Genomic DNA, 20,837 nt, shown 5'->3' on the forward strand with positions numbered 1-20,837 from the left:
TGTAACTATGGTTCAAAAGGCTTGGCTCCATGAATGTCTTATGAAAAACTGAACTGTGCTTTAATTCAGATTACACTAGGAAAAGGCAGTGTTTTAGTGACCTAAGAACATATTCTTAAATATTGCTTCCAGATATAGCCAGAGCTCCGGGATGGTTATGCACTCATATGTTTGAGCCACCTGGATCTCGTCCATGGCCACATTTTTTTACTCAGATCTGCACTGCAACTCAGGCAGTAGTCAGGTCAGGTTCATTGCTGTTTCTGCAAAAGCCTCTAGAAGATGGGGTGCTCTCTTTACAACTCCAGAGTTGGAGATTAAATTCATATTTAATGATAGAAGGTGAAAGCTTTCATTCATTTATTTATTTTGGAGTAGTGGCTTAGTGGCTGTTTTGACTTATCAGAAATGATCTATCGTGTTAATTGCTTGCGATTTTGATTTTGGAGCCTACCAAAAGAGACGATATAGCCTTCCTATTATAGGTGAAGTCTTTGCTGCTAAGCTAACCCAGGGGTGGGGAGCAGTTCTGAAGATGGGAACAAGTTTCATATAAACGAAACCCTGATGAGCTTCACATCAAAATCAGAACAGATCATCTTTATTTCTCTTTAGTTGTCCCATTTGGTTTCCTTCCACAGATAGCGATTTTTTTTTTTTTTTCCCTAGGCTTAGGCAACATGTTGAAATGTTTTCACACTTTGGAGTATGGAAAATGTGATGTACCGCTAAGCTAATGTCTGCATACTGAACCCAACTTTAAAATATGCTCACAAAATTGTGGCTGTAGTTTTATGATGGGGATGACCATGACCATGACCAAACAGGAGATACAATAAACATTTCACCTCAAAAGGAACATTCCCGGAGAGGTGGATATAGTTAAAATAGCTATTGGATTGCACCACAAGCCTAGATAAGCTGCTGATGGTCTAATGTCGGGCAAGTCAGTATATAGTTGAAGCTAAAAGCCTGTTCCGTTAAACTCCAGTTCATCTCTACCGGGGCACTGTTTCTCAGGAGCTCAGTGAAAAGAGGAGACTCCATAAAATATGTACCTAACAAAGCATGTCAGCAGCTTGAATGGGGCAAACCAGTCCAGATCTGAGAATTCTAATAAATAAATGAAGTTGAGCATTTATTGCCAACAATCCTGTCACTGGGGCCACAGAAAGCTGGAGCCATGCAGCTGGGAGGCAGGAGTTTGGAGCCAGAGAAGGTAATGGAACGCACCCAGGTTTGATTATTTATGGCGTGCTGATGAAGAGACAACTTTCCATATGAGGAACAGCTTAACGGAGGAACCATCAAACTAAACCAGGAAGAGGTCCAGAGAAAGAGCGAAACAAAAGAGGACATGAATAAAAATGACAGCTAATAAAACAATACAAATCTAAAATGCTGTAACTTTCAGAAATAATTTAGGGCCAAAAGAAAAGAAAAAAGTCTCGTTTTGCTGGCTCTGGGACAATTTTCCAAGAAGCAAAGACAGTAAGCAAAATGAGCGTGGCTGAATTTAAGACCAGATTTGCCTCTAATACCCTCCTTGCTATGAGTTTGGTTGCTGCTAAAGCTGGCTTTATTCGTGTAAAGGCAAGTGGCAGTTCTGTTGGTATTTAGCTAATGTATCTATTTTTTTCAACAAATACTGATTGTACATTATTCCAGTGTCACGTGCTGGATCCTTTGGGGTTACATGCCGAACAGACACAATCCCTGCTTTCAAGAGGCTCATGGTCTGACATTGGAAGTGGACAAGACCATTGTCAAGTTCAAGAAACTGCTGGTACCACCTAAATCAGGACCAGGGGCGGGGGGGAGATGGGGGGGCGGTAGCCCCAGGGAGACATACGAGGCCCAAAGTAGAGCCTGGAATGAAAATAATTCCATGAATTCTGCTTTCTGTATCAATTAAATAAACCCTTGGCGAGCCTCCATGCAATCCAGGTCCTGGTTTGATTACCGAAAAGTGAAAATACCCATTTTGTGCAAAGATGTGTATTTCTATGGTTCTGAGTTTTCATTTTTGAATTCTGGACCTGAGGCCTACCTGAGTTGTTTGACATGGTCTTTCTATGGTGCAACATACCTCTTCTCCAAGGCTGGCTGGAAGCATAGTATCGGCCCCTGGTTCCTAGGCCCAAGTGTGCCAGATACCTCCTTTGGGTCTCCTTGGGCCTTCACCGCAGTGCCTTGAGGCAGGAGCATCCTTTCCATTCCACAGGTGAGGAAGTGGAGCCTTGGACAGGTCACCCTCTCATGGTCACATGGAGGGAACAGCACATTTCTATCCCTCCCTGCCTTTGGGTCAAGGATGTGGGTTGGGACTGTGCCAATAACACGTCTGTGCCCAAAGAAAGCTTATCAGTGAAGATCCACTGGGCCATCAAAATGAGCCATTCCCAGAGTCACTTTAGCTGGAGGACTCCTTTTTCTTCCTGGCCCTCCCCGTCCCCACACCATCAGTAGGAGTCTTTCGCCATGCCATTCTTGCTGAAGAAGGGCTAGTCTTAAGGGCCAGAAGCCCCTTTCTTAGGTGGCATTGGGGCCATTCCCACTATAATGTAGGGGAGTGTCTCTAGAAGCTGAGAACTAGAACATTCTATTCCAAGTGAACCCACATGCATAGGCATCCAGTGGGGTTCCTCTACACTGCACACTTCCTCTCCTAACAAGAGTCTTCTTGTTAGGCCCCTAGGGTTTGGAGCCTTGCTGAGACGGGGATCCAACCAGGCATGAGCTGGTCACACCTCTCTATCTGGGCTGGTGCCCCATTCCTAAATCTCTTCTTTTTAGAGGTCAACTACACCCTCAGTGTTGTACCCTTGCTATAAGAATCTGTGGTTAAACACTGGCCCTAGGCGGGTGTTACCACAACCTTGGGGACTCAGACTTTCCTTTCCATGCTGGGTGGGTGTCCCCTGTCCCCACCCCTCTGCTTCATTCATACTCCAGACCCTCTCCTCTGCCTTAGCCAACTGACCTGTATTTCAGAAATGCTGCTTTATACCTGAGCACTGAGGAGTCTGAATTAGAGTTGGAATCTGCGTTTCATGGTCTGAATTCAAGTAGGATTTTCAGTTGATCTCCTTTTTAAGTGTCTCCAGACCCATCTTCCCCAAACAAATTGGGTGCTGCACTGAATGGCAAAGCGGTTTCACTACTAACCCTGTTCTCCAAGTATCAAACAGTGAAGGTCTGATAGGATCCCTTTCAAACTCGGTAGAGCCTGATCAGTCAGTAAACTATGGCAAAATCTTCCAGAGGTTTCCACCTTTACCCTCCTTTTCTCAAATTTATAGAACGATTAGCAAAAATGCAAGATGTGAGTTTTACCTTTCTGGACGATTCGAGCCAAATCCTGCTTATGAACATTTGCTTTTAAAAATGAGACATTAAAAACAGATGACTTAAGATCCACAAGCTTATCAATTCTAATTCAGTTTCTCCTGCTTAGGCAACTTCCTGCAGCATGGAAAAATGGGCCACATGCACGGTACCTCTGCCCATAGGCTGAAATTCCAGTTGGCTGGCCGCTCACACTCCCTGGTTCTAAGAAAATGATTCTGCAGCCAAGGATGGCCCAGAGCTCCAAATGGCAACTTTTCTGACGAGAGGTCACTTCCCAGGAATTTAAGAGGCAACCATTTACTCTTTGACTTTCAAAGCGAATCCTGGGCTTAAAGGCACAGCGGCTTGGAGAGCCAATGAGCTAGGGACAACCCTGTGAAGTTCCTTGGAGGGGAGGGCAAGCTCTTCAGACACCTCGACATCTGGACTGCACACCTAGTGCACTTTCCAGGTTGTAAATTTCCTGGCCCGAAAGACTATTTGAAAAGAACTTTTAACCAAAAAAGTGTTTTTTTATTAGCTGAGGTACTAAAAAAGTTTTGATTACTTTGATATGGAACACTACAGCTATAAGGCTTAGCCAACATCTGATCTTCAATGCAACATACATTTAAGAAAATAGCAAAATTAAAAAAAAAAAAACCCTGAGTCCTGGAAACATGGATTTTCAATTACAGTAAACGCGAACCTTATTAAATGTACTGCCCTATAGCCTCTCCTACTACCCCAGCAAATCTGATAAATATCAACACTATACTACACTTGAGACTGAACTGGTTTTGCCACCTGGAAACGTATCACATTTGTCGGTCTACTTAAACAGAAACCAGCTGAACCAAATGACAGACGCATACATTCAGACATGCTGCAAACTGTATTTGAAAAAAAATCTCTCATCTTTTACATTTCAATCTCCAAATTTTTATCTTTTTATTCATTTTCAAATGAAGTCTAGGACATTGACAGTTAGTACAAAGAATTTTGGGATAAAACTGAATATAGTTAGAAAAATATACATCAAGGGTTTGTGTGCATGTGTGTGTGTATATATATATATATATAAATATATATATACACATTACATATATATATATATATATTTACTTATTTCATAAGAAAATAAAACTATGTACAAAATCACTTGTGCTCATTCATGCTAACTTTGACTTTTATAATGAAGCACCACCCTAGGAACACAAAGCTTTGAGAGAAAGAGAAAGCCAGTGAGCAACACTCTCGTTAACCCCCTTTCCCACCCCAGTACTTCATTGTTCAGATTTGTCGGAAAGTCCGATCACTCCCTGGTGGCAGAGCGTGTGTAAGATGGTCCACAGCTTGGAAGGGTTCTCACAGTTGTGCTGCTGCTCCCAGTGCAGGAGGAGTTCTTCCTTCCTTGGCAGTGTCTGTGTGCATAGGATGCAGTTCAAGCCTGAGTGGGACCGAAGCAGGGGGACGTGGGGGTTGGGACCCTCAGGGGCCCAGGGGGCCGCACCAGCCTCGCTGGGTCCTGCCTGGGCTCCTTCAGCCTTTCTGAGGATTTCCATATCCTTCTGGGGATAAAGGCAGAGCTGCCGTTTCAGTTTGGGAAATGCGGGGAATTCCTCCTCAGGGGGACCGTGCTTGTGAAGCAGCTTTCTTCTCTCAGGATGCTGTTTCCAGAAGGGAGCAGCGTATTTCACTAGCTCCTCCTGAGTGCCTCTGCTTCCTGGTAGGATCTCCTCTTGCAGCCGGCCCTGAATTTCCTCTCCATGGACGTAAAGTAAGTGAAACTTGATTTCGGCGAAAGACTGAGCAGTGATCTGACAGCGGCCACATTTGATCTGTAACTTGACTTCATCTGCCTGGGTAAGGAGGAGGTCCTCTTCCAGGCTTGACTTGTTTTCCCTGGAAAGGGGGAAAAATAGCCAACAGAAGGTTTCACGAAAAGCGCCCCTGGAGCTTTTCCTCTCAGACGCTCACCTTCGGGGATCCAGAGCACCCCCGCTGAGGAGAAGTTCCAGGAATGGCGGGGGAACAGCACCTGGGAAGCAGAGGCCTCGGGGAATACCGGCCATCACTCCTGCTTGGGGCCACCTGGTTCTCAAGCTCCCAGTGTCCACTGAGGGAGGGGGTGTTTCCTATCCTGTCTCTCTCCCCCAGAGGGGCTAATGGCTCTTTGGTGACCAAGGAGGTGTCATCGACTCAAGAGGCAGGTAGCATCAAGTGAAGCCTGGCAAGGACCCCATTGGTTCAGCCATACGGTTGCCCTTCCTCACTAATCTTGAGCGTGCAAAGCAGTTTGGACATTTTACCTAAAAATCAAATTGTACCATAGAAGACTATGAAGAAGGTAGGGTTTCTTGAGGGAGTCCGCTATGTGCGTTAATGGAAGGCACAGATGTCCCCAAGTGGACAGGAATGCCCGAAGAAAAGCAGAGAAACTACAGAAAAGCCGGGAAGAAATAGGCCAGATGGAAGATCCTAACAAATGTAACGAAGGAAGACACAACTGGATAGAAAGTACCTGGAACAATTAGGACAATTAAGAATGATGAGGGGCAGAGCATCTAAGATTAGAAAACGTTTAATTTTCCTGGTGCAATGAAAATGGATTTCAGTGAAACTCCCCCCGTCACCCAGTGGAAAGTGGGCAAATGGAAGGGGACCACCTGGCGTAGCCACTGCTCGTAGCCCTGAGGCCAGACTGTGGAACTCCATGGTTTACTGCTGCTTCCTAAAGCCCAGAGCCAGGACCTGCACAGGGCAGCAGTGACACGGGAAACATTAATCTGGCCTGACTGGAAAAACTGGGCCAATGTCGCGGGCTGGGTCTGGGCACCTGAGGCTGTGGTCAGCGTGGAGCATGGCGAGTCCCCACCATGGGTCAGATTGTATTCTGGGGCAAAGGACAATGTTTAGATGTAAATTCTGTGGCCGCAGGTTTGGGGAAAATTAGTGTGCAGAAAGCACCAGGAACCACAGGCAGTACCTTACGGATTCGTGTCTCAGAGGCCAAAATCCTCCCTCACTCTGCTGTCGCCGGCAGAGCCCGACCTGGCACGTGTGCCCTGCCCTACAGGGGCGAGCGTAATGGGCCACCCGCACTGCTCGGAAACCCAAGAAAGATGAGACCACTCTTAACAGAACGAGAAGGAAGAGGCAGCTCCCTGTCGAGATCTTAATCTGGGGGATGTTTTTATGAAGTCACCTTTCTGAATGTGAAATCCCGCTCTGTTCTCCAAACCCAAACCGAGCCCCTCCCCGCCTCCATGCCTGCATCCCAGGGTCACTCACCTCTCCCCGGATCCCTCGGTCCCTCGCACAGCCAGGCCTCTGTTCCTCGGCGATTCCCCCGGCTGCCTCTCTCCGGGAGAGGGCTCCGTGCTGATGACCACCCGGTGCACTTCTTTCAGGTGGCCGAAGTAGACTCTGACGTGACCGAACACCTTGGCGCAGAACTCACAGCACACGAGTTTCTTCAGACGGTTCTCGCCGTGCTGGAGCCTCATGTGTGCGCTCAGGCTGCCCGAGCGCACGTACGCCTTGCGGCACAGGCGACAGCTGTACGGCCGTCTGTTCGTGTGTGTGTTCATGTGGTCTCGGAGGTGCTGCTTGAACTGGAAGTGGTGGTCGCACACGTGACACCTGTGCCAGGGCTTCTTGAGGCTGGGGAAGCCATTCCGCAGTGTGGAGCTGGGCTTTGGGGACGTGCCACCGTCCTGCTTCCAGCCCAGGTACTTAGGAGTGAGTGGATTACTGAACAAAACGTCCTGTCCCAGGCTGCCAGGGGCGTGGGGCTGAAGCACGCCTGCCGGAGAAGCCAGGGGAGCCAGGGCGGGCACCATGATCACCGGCTTCGGCATAATGCTGCGGTATTTCTTCAGAGCCCCGGGTTTTTGGTCCCTGGATTCCTGGGGATCGGTTTTCACTCTTTCTTTACCATCTTTACACTTATTAATGATACACTTCCTCCTTTTCCCCTGAAATGCCAACATTTCCTCTGGTACCTTTCGTTTCCGTACTCTTCTCTTGGCTGCCCCGCTGTTCAGTTTGGCTTTGTGGCCTAGATCCAGTCTGGTGGCGGGACAAAAAGTGCTCTCACAGGGATTCTGCTTTGACGACTGTGGAGCAGGTGCCTTGCCAACTGTTTCGGTGGCTGCATGAAAGCCCTCCGTGATGGAAGCTGTCTGATCACAGACGGCCCTGAGCCCGGGCAGAGAACTGTCTGCTGTGTTAATATCCGACGGACCTTTGCACACCTCCGCTGTTTTCATCCGGGCATAGGGGAGGATTGGCAGTTTACCTCTGGGGACTGGAGAGATCAGCTGAACCGTGTTGCCAAAAACAGCGGGTGATAAAATGGTCATGGCTTTTGCAAGATGAACTTGTTCTTTAAGCTTTTCACCAGCAACGGAAGAAGGCTTACTGCAGGTTTTCTTGGTCACCAAGTTTGCTTTGCCTGAAGGCTTTGCGAGATCCTGCTTGCCAGAGAGCTCCTCTGGTGTCGACGATGGTGGGGTGGCAGGAGGGCTCGTATCTCCACAGTCACTGGTCACCAGAGGTGGAGAGTCCCCGGGGCCACCTTGGTTGGTTGGTGCTGCCGTGCTAATGCTGGCTGGGGCTTGGTCTCGTGACGGCACTTGCTCCAACAGACCAGCTTTGTGCGGGGGTTCGGGATGGTCAAGTGGGGAGGGGGACGCATGGGTTTGGGCAGGAGGTATGCCAGCACCAGTCTCAGAGGAGCTCTGAATGGGTTTCTTTCTTGATCCTTTGTTATTTCTCGGAGGTTGGTATCGAGGAATAGGCAGTTTAACGTTTTCAGGCAGCGGTAATCTGGGCTTCTGGATTGACTGAGCTGAGGCAACGTGTGGCAGAGCAACGAGAGAAAACGTCCCTTCCTGTCCAGCAACCTGCATCAGAGCATAATTCTGGGCAGGCACTCCCAGTGGCTTGGCGTTGATGGAGGGTCCTGGATTCACCTGATCAGAGAGTGATGGGGAATGGCACGATAGCACTCTGGATGTTAGGACCTTGGGCATGATTTTTGGTGCAATGGTCCTAAACTGACTTTTATTCTGCAAACCTTTCCCACTCTGAATCTGTCCAGAAGAGATGTGTGATTCGCCTGCAATGATAGTACAATATAAAAAGTCACCCTAGTGTCGCTGTCCTACTGTGGAGAGTTTACTTACCTGCAGTAAGCTCTCAGACCCACCCTGACCCTTCTGGGCAAACTCCTGTGTTTCTCAAGACCCAGACTTAAAATCAACTCTTACACACTTTCCCAGAGGCTGATTAGTCTCTGCTATGGTTCCAAAGCCCCCAGGATATCACTGACCACTTCCCATGATATTATCTCTTTGTATATCCCTACTACTCAACACAGAGCTTCTTAAGAGCTGGCCTCTGTCTTTCCCAAACTGTATTCCACAAGTTCACCTTCTCTATGTACCTAGTTCTCATTCCTGATCTCCCTTCTTGACCTCCCGAGCCACAAAGACTCTCCTCTGGTATGTTCTGCTGTGTATTTCATTTATTTTATGGACACGTCTTATTCTCCTTACTAAGCTTTGAGAAAGGAAAACCTATGTTTAATTCATATCCATATTTCCCACCCTATCTTCAGTGTGAAACAAACGTGTCTTGTATCAAGCTCGCTTCTCTCTCACTTTCAGGACACACCATTTGACCCACTGGCAGTGGGCTGTTTGCACAGCAGAGGAATTCCTGACTGAATGCTAGCTTTGTTGCTGTTCCCCAGGTGACTTGTGAATTTCTTCTCACACCTTTCAAACTGTTTACGTGTGCTTTTGCAATTAAATCACCAGCATGAAAATGGCTGATGTGACACCTTAAAAAATGTTGAAGGAAAACAAAATGATACAAAATGATAAGATACGGAGACAATATAAAAAAATACATGAATCACATAAAAAGCACCTGCTGGGACACTAATAGGAATAATTTTAAGTTTTAACAATAACACTTCCTACTCCTGGGATTTATTAGGTTAATGGAAGACCAATTACAACTTATACGCCAAGAGACTATTAAGGCTACATTTCAATGCGCCGCTTGTAAGAACTGAATCATCTTTTTTTATTCCCCCGAGACCTCAAGGTCATCAGGCCTGGCTGTGGAAAAGCTCCCCTTTTCTAGGTGCCTCACTTTAACCAAACTTCACTCCCGCTCACGCTTATGGGGTACCCACGCCACCCTAGGGACTGGCTATGACAGGCCCCACATCCCCTTTCTGAAACCTTTGGGGCCAGATGTATTTTGCGATTTACACTTAAATTTTAGGGAAGTAATAAGATGCATAAACCAAATGTTATGGAAACACCCAGTAGGGTCTGCAGAGCACCCAAATTAAACCTCTTGCCACTTCCGTAGTAAAACAGGTGAGTATTCACAAACCACTCCGACAACTGAAGATTTTTAAAATAGTCTCACTTGGTTCAGGTTTTGCCTCTGCACAAGTTTTGGTTCCCAGCTATTGATGAGATTTTGTTTTCTGTGCTTTTGAGATTTCGAAGTTGTGGAGGAAGGATCCAAGGGCAGATTGGGGGATACCAAGGACACAAAGATGAACGACACAATCTCTGCTTTCAGAAGCTGATAATTAAGACATTGTTGGGGCACCTGGGTGGCTCAGTGGGTTAAAGCCTCTGCCTTTGGCTCCGGCCCTGATCCCAGGGTCCTGGGATCGAGCCCCGAATCGGGCTCTCTGCTCAGCGGGGAGCCTGCTTCCCCCACCTCTCTGCCTATCTCTCTGCCTGTTTGTGATCTCTCTCTCTCTCTGTCAAATACATAAATAAAATCTTAAAAAAAATTTTTTTAAATCGGCCTAGATTTTAATGTCTACAGTTACCAAAACTTACAATTTTAGCAGAGAGCTGTTTCTTTTGGCAAAAATGACACTCCTCACATATAAGTAGCGCAGTAGGAATAAGGGTGAAATGTATACTGACCAACTTGTTTTAGAAAGTAATCACTCTCTGGTGATGAAAAAGTATGTTAAAAACACATTTCATGTGGCAGCTTGCATTAGAGTAAGAAGCAAAAAGAGGAGCATGATGGTCTGGAAAAACTCAGGTTGGGATAACTGTGTGATCTGTTGGGATCCTTCTCAGCTTTGCTTCCATGAAGTTCATGGGTAAATAAACAAGCCGATCACAACAGTCTCCCAAATGGGTCTGCCACATTGGCTTCTTCCTGAATACTCTGATTTATTTTCTGGTTCTATATTTATGGCTTTTAACTTTAAATGTCTTTCATTTTAAGCCTTATCTTCTCATCTTTGTGGAGGAAGTACAGAAATAAGTTGTAAAGAAATATGTTAAATCAGGATTGAGTTTACAAAAAGCTTAATGTTACTGAAAGCTCTCGTTTGCTTAAAGACAAGGCTTATTAAATAATTATGTTAGTGATAATAATGGTCTTGGCATCTACACAACAAATCGAAGAGGGAGGAAGAGGAGGGAAAACATGGGGTCCTTCAGATCTGCTTCATACTTGCAACAGACTAAGCACAGAAGAACTGGAAGAAAGGCTACTCTGTTTTTCATCAGTCACAAATCCTCTTGAATAACATGTGACAATACTACATGACAGAACAAGACACATTACCTCACTCCTTTGCTATAAACTGTCCAATGGCTCTTCATCTCAGAGCCCGAGCCAAAGTCCTTGCCATGGCGTGAGAGGCCTTATGGCATGGGCTCCTGGGAACCTCTCTGGCTGACTTCCTCTGTTCACTACCCTCCAGCCATGGTGACCTCTTTGCTGTTCCTTCCAGGTGCCACATATCTGCTTCCTTAGCCTTCAAATTTGCTCTGCTCACTGCCAGGAAGCCCCTTCTCCCTCCACATAAATCCCCGTATTTGCTGCAGCATTTCCTTCAAGTCTGGTCAAATGGCTTTTTCCCAGTGAGCCTTCTCTGACCACCTGAATTGAAACTACCCCCATTCTGAACTTCCCACCTCCTTTCCTGTTGTAATTTTCTCGAGCACATTGGCTCCATCTCCTGGACTATGTTATGGGCCAATGCCTTGCCTCACAGAAGTGGACTTCTTTAAGGCAGAGTCTACCTATGTCTCCAGGATCTAGAACAGTGTTGGGCATGTGGCAGAAATGTCATAATTGTAATTACTTGTTGAAGTTGTAAGTGGCAATTAAGTGACTCATGGCTGAAAAAAAGAATTTACAGATTCAGCTTTAAAATATCGTCTTTAAAAAAAAGAAAGGGGGCCACAGTTTAAAAGTAAACTTTAACTTTTCCAGATTTTCAAAATTCAAAGAGGAGAGGCTCTATGTCCAGAAAAAAAATTTTTTTCAACTTAATTTCACTGCCAGCGTAAGAAACTGGGTTAGCATCACGATAAAACCCTTTAATACAAAGGGGATCGGTGAGGCCTGCTGATTAACCATCTGAGGGAGGAAGAGAGAACAGTAAATTATGCTGCTTGGGTACAAGATAACACAGAGCAACAAGCAAGCTCTGAAGAAGAAACTGGTTCTTTTCTTTTCTTTTTAAAAAAAGACATCCACAGAAGGGTAAAGCGGGAACTGAAGAGGGAAAAAACAACTGGAAATGGAAAAACTGAACCTCAAAGGCAGAGAATGGTGCTGTCAACGTGAAGAAGAGCAGAAATAACAAAGACCAGAAGGTACAGCTGAAGCAACAACCTGTGGTCAAGGTCACTTCAAAGTCTCTAAAGATTTAAGTTGGGAAGGGGCTTCCTATTTTTTATGACCAAGTATAAGAAAGCAAGCTTCTGACAGTGAAGGTTTCCAGAAATGAAACTAGATCTACTTTAGAGAGCCATCCAAAAAGGAGCAAGCTAATTATGATGCATTTAAAGTTAATGTGCTTTGATTGATCTTCAAAAGTTTCTACATTATGGTAGAAATAAAATCACACAGGAAGAACAAGGCCATTCAAAGGAAAAGGAGGCCGGCTGTGATCTGGGAGCTGAGGGAAGCCTTTGGGGTCCCTGGCTGCCCCAGCGTGGGAGAACACTGAGCAGTGAGCAGCCCAGGCAGCCTGAAACAACAGTCTGAGGTGCCACGTACGATGCCTCCCAGACAGAGCCAACTCTCTAGTCTGCTGCAATTCAAAGAAGTAGATCCGGGGGTAGAACTGTTGATCAGTTGTCTTCATGAGCAACAATTACAGGGTAATCACAAGAAATCTGTGGGGTGAAAGATAGGGCCTTACTAGATAAATGTAAACTTAGCATGCGGGCCTGGATCTCTCAGGAAGTATGGACAAGGGTGAGGGTGGTGATACGTCCCTTTCCCCAGAATCATTAATGATGGCGCGACACGGAATACAGTGATTCATTAGAAGAAACGTAAGGCAGGAGAAAGAGGACAAGGTCCCCAAAGAGAAGAAAAGTAACCCCTAAAAATTACTTAAATATGTCCAGCAATAGGGACATCATAAAATAACCCTCCAACCATCCAATGTAATGCCATGCAACAGTAAGAAAGACGGGTGAGCTAGATCCATCTAGAATATTCTCCAAGATGTGAGATATATAGTATGCTATCACTTGGATTAAAAAAAATAGTGAGGTACACACACAAATATATTTCTTTTATGCAGAGAATATCTCTGAAGGGAAGCAAAAGAAATTGGCGTTCATGGTGGCCTTGGGTTTGAGGGACACGGGAAACGAAGCGGTCAGGATGGGATACGTGCTTCTCTTCCACTGAGCATTCCCTGTGCCTGGCACACAGGAGGTGCCTGCAAATATCTGTCGGAGGAATTCAAGGACAATGAAGTTTCCCTTTTGAATCTGTTTTTAAAATGGGTACCTTTGGGTATAAGTCATGGTGGGTAAGTGTGTGTCTACATAAATGAGTGTGTCTAGATTCCACACGGCATGTTGTCTGTTTTCCTTGCCTGTTTAAGGACAAGAGTTGCTAATGATGAGGGAAGTAATCTAATCATCTGACAGGCCGTGCATAACCACCCCCCAAAGTTAAACACTGAGAAGTATGAGAACTCATTACTTCCCAAGGACAATGGGAGTCCTGAGAATTGTTCCCACAAACAGTGGGCTCTTTAGGATAAAACGAGGCAATTTGCAATAAAGGTCAGTTATGCTAGAATAACTACAGGTGCGTTTTCTTTTTTTTTTTTTAAGTAGTTTGAACAATAGGAGTTGTTAGAGAAGCTGAAAATGCTGTTAGCTTTTTAAAACTCTAAAACATGAGGACAGCGTGACTGTAGGAAGTCTTTCTTGGCAATGCAGCTGCAATGGTGGTTTGCTCCACAAGCATTTACAAGGCCTCCCCAGATGGTGTGATCTGAAAACCCTCCCCGTCACCTACTGAATTACAGATCTCAAAGAACTGTGCACTAAATAACAAGAAGTAGAAATTTCCAGTGACATTCATAATTTCTGGAAATCCTGCAAAATTTCCCATAACACAGTTAAAGAGACTCACAGGACTCACAGGCACTAAACATGGACTTTTATTAACTGAAAACATAAAAGGCTCACTCAGTAAAATTAATTTTGTGCAATTATACAACGTGAAACTGAATATTAGGATTTTAAATATGGGCTATTTTTACTACATTAAGCGTATTAAAAATAACTATTTTGCAAAGTGACATTTACAGTTGGTGAAAAATTGACGGAACTATGGATTAAAGGAAAACACGGAGGTATGGAGTCCTTACTGTGGGCTGGGATCTGTGCTGGGTCTTTTCACTGAGCCCTCACACGAACGTTGCAAGTAACTTATTGTCCCCTTTTCACAGAACGAGAAAAATGAGATTTGAGGAAGTTAAGCAATTGCCAAAGTCCAAACCACGCAGATCTGTCCCATTCTGATTTGAAGCAATGAACTTCCCCTCCTTCGTTCTCCCCTCAAACATTATAAACAAAGTTGTCCTATTTAACTACAAGATATAATGTTGTCTCTGAATTTTAAGGAGAGGAAAAAAGGGGAAACTTAAAATAGGAATGACCTGTCATATTCCAAAACTTCCATTTGCCATTAAATGAGACTTTCTGAAAGCCCACTCACTAGAGAGAATTCATGAAAAATAGTCATTAAAGGTTAAAGCAGAGTTTTTAAAGTTGACTTTGCCCTTACTATCCATAGGACTCTGACAAGTCCAATAACGTTACCAGACCTACTTATTTGAAGAACGTACAATGTGTGTCCTCCTCCTCCTCTAACACCACCAAAGGACTGGTCCGACATGTGTCGGCTGCAGGCAGAGACAGCAGAGGGAGGAATGAGAGCTTGATGGTACTAAGTGCCAGCATGGAAGCCAGCTTGATCACAGTCTCACAACAAGGCCTAGACAATACTAAGAGACAAGCACAAGGGCGGGCGATTCTGTCAATGACTGCAATCATCAATTCACTCCCTCATTTCCCCTGGCAGAACGAAGGCCTGCTCTGTGACTTCTGAGTGAAGTTGGTCCCGCTCGTCCCTTTCTTGGTTTGGGCACAGTTCCATTACCCCATCTGTTTGGGACGCCTCCGGCCTTCTGCTGAACATGGAGTAGTGAACGGGCAGAGGGAGGAGATCCCTGCTCTTGAAACAGGCTCCCTGACCTAGGCTCAGAACATAAGTTGCCAAAGTCTAGCCACAAAAGAGCCAAAACTTTCAGATGTTGTTTAGGTTTTAATTTTCTTAAACTGTAAAACCCTATTTTTCAATTTTATTTGCTGGCATCCCTGTTCTCCCTCTCACTTGGCTTTCAAATGATAAATTCCAGTTGGGGTTCAAACTGTTTCTCAAGATGGTCTCTGGTTAAAACATATTTGGTTAAACCCTGGAGAAGTAGGAGATAAAAGAAACCGCTCATAACACAAGGGAGCTCAACTTCATTTTCTTTGAAAAACCTATAAACACACTGAGCCATTGCCTACCCTCTCTCCAAGGCACCACCCAGCCTCTGCAGCAACAGAGTCAACAAGAATTCCTTCAGCACTGACTACAGAGTGCACTGTAGAATGTGCTGGCAACAGGCACACTGTTGTTTTGTGTCTAAGGACTCAGGATGCCAAATATCATTTCTAGTCCACTTATCTGGAGGACTAAGACCTCCTAGAATCAGTACATCTAGGACCCAGATTTCAGGCAATCTGATACCATACAAATAGGCACTTCCCCAATCGGGTATCTTGTATCCAGAGTCCAGTTTTGTCCATTCTGCTCACACACGTCCCTGCTCTGTAGAGCCACACTCTCAGCTAACACCTTGTCCTTCCCTCCTGTAATGACACCCCCCAGCGACAGCCAGGCACCCTCCCTGCAGCAAGGGACTGTGAGAGCCGTCCTGCCAGAGAGTGGATTCATTCCCTAGATGAGCAAGAAAGGCGATGCTTGCTGAGCACCAGTTTCTTCACTTCCTAGTACTTATCAAACACTTTACATACCCTATGTCATTTAATTGTCACAAAAACCTGAGTTAGAAATTTCCATTAAGGGGTGCCTGGGTGGTGCAGTCGGTTAAGTGTCCGACTCTTGATTTTAGCTCAGGTCCTGACCTCGTGGGTCGGGAGCTGGAGCTCCGAATCAGGCTCTGTGCTCAGCACGAATTTGCCAGGATATTCTCTCCCTCTGCCCTTTCCCCAACTTGTGCATGTGCCTCCCCATTGCTCTCAAATAAATTAATTAATTAAAAATCTTTAAAAAAAAGAGAGAGCAAGAGCGATTATTGCGAAGTACTTTTTATAGAGCAAGACTTTGAAGCTGGTTCAGTAACGGTGCTGGGATTCAAAACCCAGGCCTGGCAGACATGCTGACTGAGCTTACTGAGCACAGTGATGGCCTCTATCATGGTCACCAGTGAAAACATGGGGTTGGGGTTCAGAAAGGTGTGGTTTCAGCTCCTGGTTTTATCTTGCGGCTTGGGAAAGTCACTCTCTGAGCCTAACTGTCCTATTTACAAAATGGGCATAAGAATATCTTGCTGCAAAGGTCACAGTCAGGATTAAATGAAAAACCTCATGAAGGTGCCAGGACAGTGCCTATGACAGTTAGATGCTCAGCAGACATTAACCTTTCGCTTTTGCTTGACAAGAAGTCTATGAGGTTCCCAAAAGTTATTTTTGGTGAGAAGAAAAAAAAAAAGCACAAATCTTGAATGCTAATCATATGGAAATAGTACTGAATCCTTAAACTGATGTTTCTTTTTTGAAAAGTAAATAAAGGAAAGAGGGAAGGAATGGCTATTATTTGTGAATAATGGTCCCAATAAAACTGTAAAGCATTTTTTCCTTCACACTGCTCTCCAGCCACCTCTTAGGGCAACTCCGCCGCCGTCCCCACATCTCAACTATCCTATCAACCCCTCTTCCTCCCTGCCCCCAAGTTTCCCATCCCTGTTGACAAAGTGCTAATCAGAGGAACCATTATAGTGAAAAGGAGTTAACATATGTGCATTTTAAAGAGTTGTTTACTGGGACACTCTTCCCTGATTTTGTTTATATTGAGTATAGAGGCTAATTGCTGTTCCCAGCCCTGGCCTAGAAGAAAGTTACTCCCCTTAGCAGACTGGGAGTGGGGGTGAGCCCAGGTCTCAGTGGCCCTGGAAGGGAAGGAGCCTAGAACAGAACTAGGGATGCTGGCCACAGCTCTGCAGGACCTGAGAGCAAGAGCCATGGTGATTTTGCCATTTAGGAGGGGAAAATATCCTCTCACAGAGGACAGGGACAGGTCAACCATAATTTGAAAACACTTTCTTGTAGATTTCAGTGTTTTGGGTGAGGAAGTCATTAAGAAGAAAATTTAAGATAGCTTAAAAAAAGATACAAGGAAAAGGTGGGTACAGAAAGAGGAGCCCATAAATTAAATAAATTAGACATGTAAATATATCAGGAAGCAAGAGGAAATAAGCATTCTTTATGAAAGAATTTGAAATCCCATTACCTAAAATGTTAATGGCAATAAAAGGAAAACTAATATGACAGGGTTTGTTAAGTTCAAGTAACTAATTATTCTTTTTGGACCACATATTTCATGTCCCAAATGAAACTATAAAAAGCTTTATCATTTAAAATACATTTTAATAATCCTCCATTTCAATGAATTTTTCCTTCATTTTAATTATCAGTCCTTTTATCAGTCCTTATTTCTGGGAGGAATTTTGGATTTCAAGTGCTTCTGATGAAAAGCAGTTGAGAACTATGAAATCTTTTAATTTTTAATACAGTTAAAAAGATAAAGTTATTAATCTTTTTGGCCAAAAAATTATAACATGCACAAGACTGTATTAATTATTACAAAACAGTCAATTTTGTATCTTTACCCAAATCTAAGAATGACTGAGTAGGATGAAAACGTAACAGTTTATGACCTATGGGGGACACAAAGAAGACAAATAGAAACTCGTGAAATGCTTTATTAATTCCATTCTCCATTTCTTATTCTTACTGTTAATATTAACCAGAATTAAGACTCAGTTCGGTCACACAGCTGAAATTCAGAACAGTTTGAAACTGAACTTGATCCAGGTAAAAACATCACATTACTTCATTTGATGTCCTTTCCCTCCTAGCAAACACCTGTGTACACCATCTTTCCAGGAGATTCCGATATTTTCTGAGTCAGTGGTTTTTCAACACAATGGGTGGGCAGGGAAACATCTCCCGCAGAAGAACTTTCGTAAGCCACACGGATGTCTCATGGCAAGAACTCTTCGACCAGCAAATTAAAAATGGGCCCCTTTTTAATCATATTTTAATATCAGTTGGAATGGTTAGGAATCTGGGATGAGTAACAAGATGGCAGTTAGTGAAGAAAAGCTCTGCCTTAGTGGGATAAACAGAAAGATAAGGTTTCAACATGAGAATGTGCAGTCAGTTGGAACAATTAAACGGGGACACATCAGAAGGCTCTTGCTTTTGGTCAAAGTACCATTTTTATGAAATCAAAGTGGCAAAGATCACAGTATGGTTAAAAGCAAGGGACTGGAATCACAAAGACAGTTTTATACTGTGATTTCAAGAGTAGATTTACTTTATAGAACGGGTAAATTTTAAGAAGCATCCAAACTGCATTTTTAAAAATGAAGTAATTGTTCCACTGCTTTATCGCACGGTTTTACAGATGTTTTGTTTACACTTATGATTTATCTTCAACTCACAGTGATTTACAACCCGTTTTGCTGCAAGTTTTTCTCTACCTCAGCTTTTATGTCAAATAGTTCATGATTTGTAAGTGCAAAGGCACAGGGCTGTGTATCCCTTTGTCATGGGGATAATTATTCCCTAAACTCCTGCTTGGTAAAGTCTTGACTGAATTATTTCTTAGTCAAGACACACCTTGATTAATATAGAGAGATCACCTAGAATACAGACACACTGAAAAAAAAAGAAAGAAAGATAATGAAGCAGCAGACGCTCGCTGGTACTGAGGTAACTGCATGAGCAGTGGTTACCTTTGTGAAACGGACCAGACTGGTTGTGTAGGAGTTAATCAGCAGATACGGATTCTGACGGTGCAGCTGAGGTAATCAGATGCCGACCTGAGCCACCACAGAGAGAGAAATCATCAGAGCCAGAAAGCTGTGGGACCACTTTGTTACCCTTTCCTTGATTCTGCCCGGCTTCTTCTCCATCAACACCTTTACTGTAATTTGGATGGCAATGATAAAGTCTGGTTGAAGGAATATGTTCTCTCATCTACACACGAGAAATGCGTCAGAGTTAACCCTCCATCTTCCCTGAAGAGATGCAGTGATTATGCAGTCCACCTGCGTTCCCTTTCTCTCAAGGCTCTGCTCAGTGGTACGTGTGTGTACTGAGGTAGATGACCCCTGGTTCTGGAGCTGGCCTAATGGCTGACCATCCGTGGACACTGCTAGCGTATGCTGGGTTCACCCCACTGCCATCTTCCTACGGCACCTACCCTACCTGGTCCCACACTGTGCTCTCCACTCCCACTGCTTGCTGCCTGGCGCTGAGGAATCCAACCACTGTGAACAACGGACATTACAAATTTAAAGTTCCCAGTGTCGAACTGCAGACCTATTCCACAATCTTTTATCCCTAGGAGACTCCCTTCAGTTCCTCACTGGGGTTAGTTCAGGTTTCTCTCATTGCTTTTCTGAGGCACTCTCTCTCTCCTCCGCCCTTATGCCCGTCTCACTCTCTCTCTTGCCAGTGATTTTTGGCATTGACTCTGCAATGGACAAAATGTTTGTGTTCCCCCCAAATTCATATATTGAAATCCTAATGCCCCAGCATAATGGTATTTAAAGATGGGGCCACTGGGAGATCATTAGATCATGAGGGTAGAACCCTTATGAATAGGATTAACATCTTCATAAAAGAGACCCCACAGAATACAATGAAAAGATAGCAGTTTGCAACCCAGAAGAGGGCTCTGAAGGGGAGCATTATACATGACACCAAATATGCTACTTTGGCATGAGGATTATTTTGAGCTAAAGGCAACCAGACATAGAAGACTCAAGAAAAACTTTTACCTCTTCCCAACTACCTGAAAGAATTTTGCTAGGGAGCCTGGCTCAGAGAGAGGGGTATTACCAGAGATACGTTTTATCTGAATGCCCCATCTCTATGACAGGACAAACATCTAATTACCAAACATCTGCTCTTCTTATCATCTTATGAATCACCCTCCTCCTCTTTGGAGCCCCAGGCCCCTATCCCATTCCTTAGCTCAGGATGACCTATAAAAATCAATTCCCCAACTTGTCTTTGGGTCACACTGTCTTTGTGGGGCCTGCATTCAGACAAAATTAAATTTGTTTTTCTCCTGTCCTGTGTTAATTTTATGATTAGGTTAGCCAAAGAACAAAAAAGGGTAGAGGAGAAATTTTTCCTTCCCAACAGCTGTCTCCAGATCTGACCATGTTGGCACCCTGATCTTGTACTTTCAACCTCCAGAATTATAAGAAATAAATTTCTGTTGTTTATAGCCACTTATTCTATGGTACTTTGCTATAGCAGCCTGGATTGACTAAGACCTCATGGACAAAAGAGAAGTCATCAAATAGAAAATCACTTACTGTACCTTATTTCTATTTCTAAATTCTTATATGTAATTAAACAACACAAATAAATTTCCTATTCTGGGGTGAGAGAAAAGGAGGCAGAAGCACTGTTACTCTAAATGTACAATTCCATCTACCTCAAGTCCTGAGACACTAAAATGTAAAAAAATTTGCATTTTAGAATAAGGAAATGGGAGTATTTCCAGCCCTGTTCTGTACCTCATACTTCTCTCTAGGCCCCTCCCGGCGCTTCAGGGATCCTCTACCATCAGTGAGCTCCCAGCCTTCCCTGACCATCCTATCTTAAAGTACCTGCTCAGCCCCATGTGATCACCTGCTGTTTCTTTCTCTGCTCTTACTATCCTTCATTATAATGATATTATATTATCTGTTTCCTCCTGTTGGAATACAAGCTCCAAGCAAGAGGAGCTTATTTTATTCACTGCCAAGACCTCAGTCTCCAGATCAGTATCTGATACACAGCCATCGCACAGTATGTTATTTACTA

The 20,837-nt window shown here is 44.3% G+C and overlaps 1 protein-coding gene across 6 annotated transcripts in view; it reads right to left on the bottom strand.

The window, feature by feature from the left end:
- Positions 1-4,510: 4,510 nt before the first annotated feature.
- Positions 4,511-20,837, bottom strand: part of ZNF438 (zinc finger protein 438) — a 179,007-nt gene continuing 162,680 nt past the window's right edge. For 5 of the 6 annotated variants that reach the window (XM_032837908.1, XM_032837911.1, XM_032837909.1 and 2 more), the window contains 2 exons: positions 6,625-8,455; positions 4,511-5,235 (listed from right to left, as the gene is read on the bottom strand). In XM_032837908.1, the coding sequence (XP_032693799.1) occupies positions 4,617-5,235; positions 6,625-8,455 (2,450 nt within the window). In that variant the 3' untranslated portion in view covers positions 4,511-4,616. Of the gene's footprint in view, positions 5,236-6,624; positions 8,456-18,748; positions 18,836-20,837 lie in introns of all 6 variants that reach the window. The other variant, XM_032837914.1, reaches the window with a different exon arrangement.

Source organism: Lontra canadensis, unplaced genomic scaffold, assembly GCF_010015895.1.
Source record: "Lontra canadensis isolate GAN:19392208 unplaced genomic scaffold, GSC_riverotter_1.0 scaffold100, whole genome shotgun sequence".
Lineage (NCBI taxonomy): Eukaryota > Metazoa > Chordata > Mammalia > Carnivora > Mustelidae > Lontra > Lontra canadensis.